Consider the following 2,671-nt stretch of genomic DNA (forward strand, 5'->3'; position numbering starts at 1 on the left):
TTATCCAGTCTGGGTGATTTACGTCTTTTGTTTTAATTTTTAGAGGTGCTATTATAATTGATTTTATTAGTGAGGTAGTTTATAAGACTGTCATAGTTTAATACCGAGTCGTCTTTCATATTAAGATGAAAGGGATTTTGGATGAAATCATTCTTTAGATTATCAAGATTAATATGTGTATATTTTTGGGACGTCTTTATTAAGGGCCGGAATTCCGATATTCTACCGATTTATATCATATTTCCCTTGAACATTTTAAGTTTCTAAGTTCTTAAAAAAATATATGCTATTTTTCAAGATATTATCTGAATATATTTAGGGCCGAAACGTTAATTACATAAAATTCCCTCGATAGAAAAAAATTGCGAAGTATGCTCCAAAAATTATTATTTACACATTTGTTTCTGTTATATTACAAGTTACAGGTATGAAAAAATTCACATTGCTTCTTTAAATGCTGCTTAAGATATTTTTAAAGAAATTTTTGCTATATTGTTAATAAATCGTGTTTAATTAAATATTTTCACAACTGTCGCTTACGCTTATGGCTTTTAAATCACATTTATTATAGCGCGCTCGCTCCGACATGAAGATTAACATATCTTTCATTGCAAAATTTCATTCGCCAACTCGAGGGCTTTGGGGGCAGACGTGTAGTTCAACGTTCTATGATCTACAGACGTGCAATTACGTGCAAATATTTGAACCTATAAAGATAATTTTAAGCGTGTAAAGTATATCAGTGGGAAATAAGCGAAAGACATCTCGTATTTCAAAGAAAACAATATATTCCAAAGGATTCAACGCATGATGCAAGCTAATAGGTGAGACATGATATTTATTATAAACGATAATTTATTATAAACATTTGTAATTGATATTTTTATTTATGTATTGTGTAGTAAAAAGTTATAAAAATTATTATTTTATTTTTTTCAGAATACGATAAACGATAATTTATTATAAAAATTAATTGATATTTTTATTTATGTATTGTGTAACAAAAAGTTATGAAAATTATTATTTTATTTTTTTCAGAATACGATAAACGATAATTTATTATAAAAATTAATTAATATTTTTATTTATGTATTGTGTAGTAAAAAGTTATAAAATTTTTTTTTTTTTTTTCAGAATACGTACTTTGGGAAATAAAACTAATTCCAATGCATTGGAAATTACTGGGTAAGTTTTTATTAATTTAGTTTGCTTGTTGAGGATTACCATATGATCGTGATTTATTTGTGAATTAACTTTCTACGTACAAAAACACATACGTCACTTTACATCTTCTCTAATGATTGACACTGCAACGATATTCGAAATATAATATAATATGTAATAATAATATATGGGCCATCTGTTTCAAAAAACAATACTCGAACGTGGAATCCAGAAAAATAATGAACGCGCGAGCGAAAACAGTTATTGAAAGTTCTGAAACTGTGGGGAATTTAATTTAGTTCAATGATGTTATTTTTTTATGTCGAAAGGAGGCCCTGAAGAAAATAATTTCTCTCAAAGCCTGTGTCATCTTTGAGAATGCTGTATAGAGGGTCTTTTTTGAGGAGGAGGGAGTGAACCTGTCCTGAATGTCAACTGTACAATTTCTACCCAGAATTAACGTTATTGTACGTTTTTTGACTAACCGTACCTAGGTGTTCTATTTTCAATAAACTCTTTAATTATGTTTCAGATGTGAAATCTATACTCCGCTACAGAATGTTTTGCCCGAGTCTTGTAAAGATGTTAAAGCACGGAGGTAATAATAAAATCATTTGAGCCCTTTACTGTTATTTAAAAGGTCACTTGAAGTGCAGTTATAATCAATGATTTTATTTTTTTCTAGCTTCCACAAACAATCTGAAAAGGCATTATCTAAGGATTATACTCTTAAGGAGAATATAGAAAATGTAGAAAGGTGAAACGGATTTAAGATTTTCGATGAAATTATTGTGTTGTGAAATATTTATTTTGTTATTTATTACTTTATTTTTTTTTTACAGTTTATCTGATGAACGTGTCTACGTAAACAAGAACCAAAACAAAGCCATAAACAAGAAACTTATCGACCGAAGTGGTCTTTCGCAATGCATTGACAAAATGTATGTTATAGTGATCTATTTTACTAATGTTTGTTATTTTACCATCGATAAACGATATGTTCCAAAGAGATGAATTATTAATCTACAAACTATCTGCTTCATGGGAAAAAAGAATATCTGCTTCATAAGAAAAAAAAAATCTTCAGTAATACAAGCATTCAAAAGTTTATAATAGTCTTATATTGGCATCCAAATCGATGTATTTTTTCATAAATCGGTTTCCATTTTTAACGCTGATTTTGCTTTTCTAGGTAAGATAAAAATGATACAGCCGAAGGAGGACAAGAAAGACGTATCGTCGACATTTTTTATTTTATTGACCAATTGAAATCCATATCGGACCATCCTCTTTTTGGATGCGGATTTGGAAATCTTGTTGTCATATCTGAGAAAAGATTTGGCCTTATGTACAAAATACTGTTTCAATGTAACATGTGTCGCGCCAAATTTACAGTCAACACATGCGACCCAAAACCTAAACATACAATGGATATCAATGTAGCAACAGTATCGGGGATGACTCCTGCAGGAATTGGACTTGCTCAACTGTCCGAGCTTTTGACGGC

At 29.7% G+C, this 2,671-nt stretch overlaps 1 protein-coding gene across 1 annotated transcript; it reads left to right on the plus strand.

The window, feature by feature from the left end:
- Positions 1-652: 652 nt before the first annotated feature.
- On the plus strand, positions 653-2,406 carry LOC149415027 (uncharacterized). Its single transcript, XM_089643040.1, has 6 exons — positions 653-824; positions 1,135-1,185; positions 1,697-1,762; positions 1,850-1,921; positions 2,007-2,105; positions 2,357-2,406. The coding sequence occupies exons 1-6, from the start codon at positions 808-810 to the stop codon at positions 2,358-2,360; spliced, it is 309 nt and encodes a 102-aa protein (XP_089499166.1). The 5' UTR covers positions 653-807; the 3' UTR covers positions 2,361-2,406.
- The last annotated feature ends 265 nt before the right edge of the window (positions 2,407-2,671 follow it).

This window comes from Hesperophylax consimilis, chromosome 19, assembly GCF_061612785.1.
Source record: "Hesperophylax consimilis isolate HC1 chromosome 19, BYU_Hcon_1.0, whole genome shotgun sequence".
Lineage (NCBI taxonomy): Eukaryota > Metazoa > Arthropoda > Insecta > Trichoptera > Limnephilidae > Hesperophylax > Hesperophylax consimilis.

What these genes read in the sequence shown, in the direction of transcription:
- LOC149415027 (XM_089643040.1), top strand. An exon ending in AATGCATTGGAAATTACTGG is followed by an intron (nt 1,186 to 1,696) that starts GTAAGTTTTTAT and finishes ATTATGTTTCAG; the next exon opens with ATGTGAAATCTATACTCCGC. An exon ending in AATATAGAAAATGTAGAAAG is followed by an intron (nt 1,922 to 2,006) that starts GTGAAACGGATT and finishes TTTTTTTTACAG; the next exon opens with TTTATCTGATGAACGTGTCT.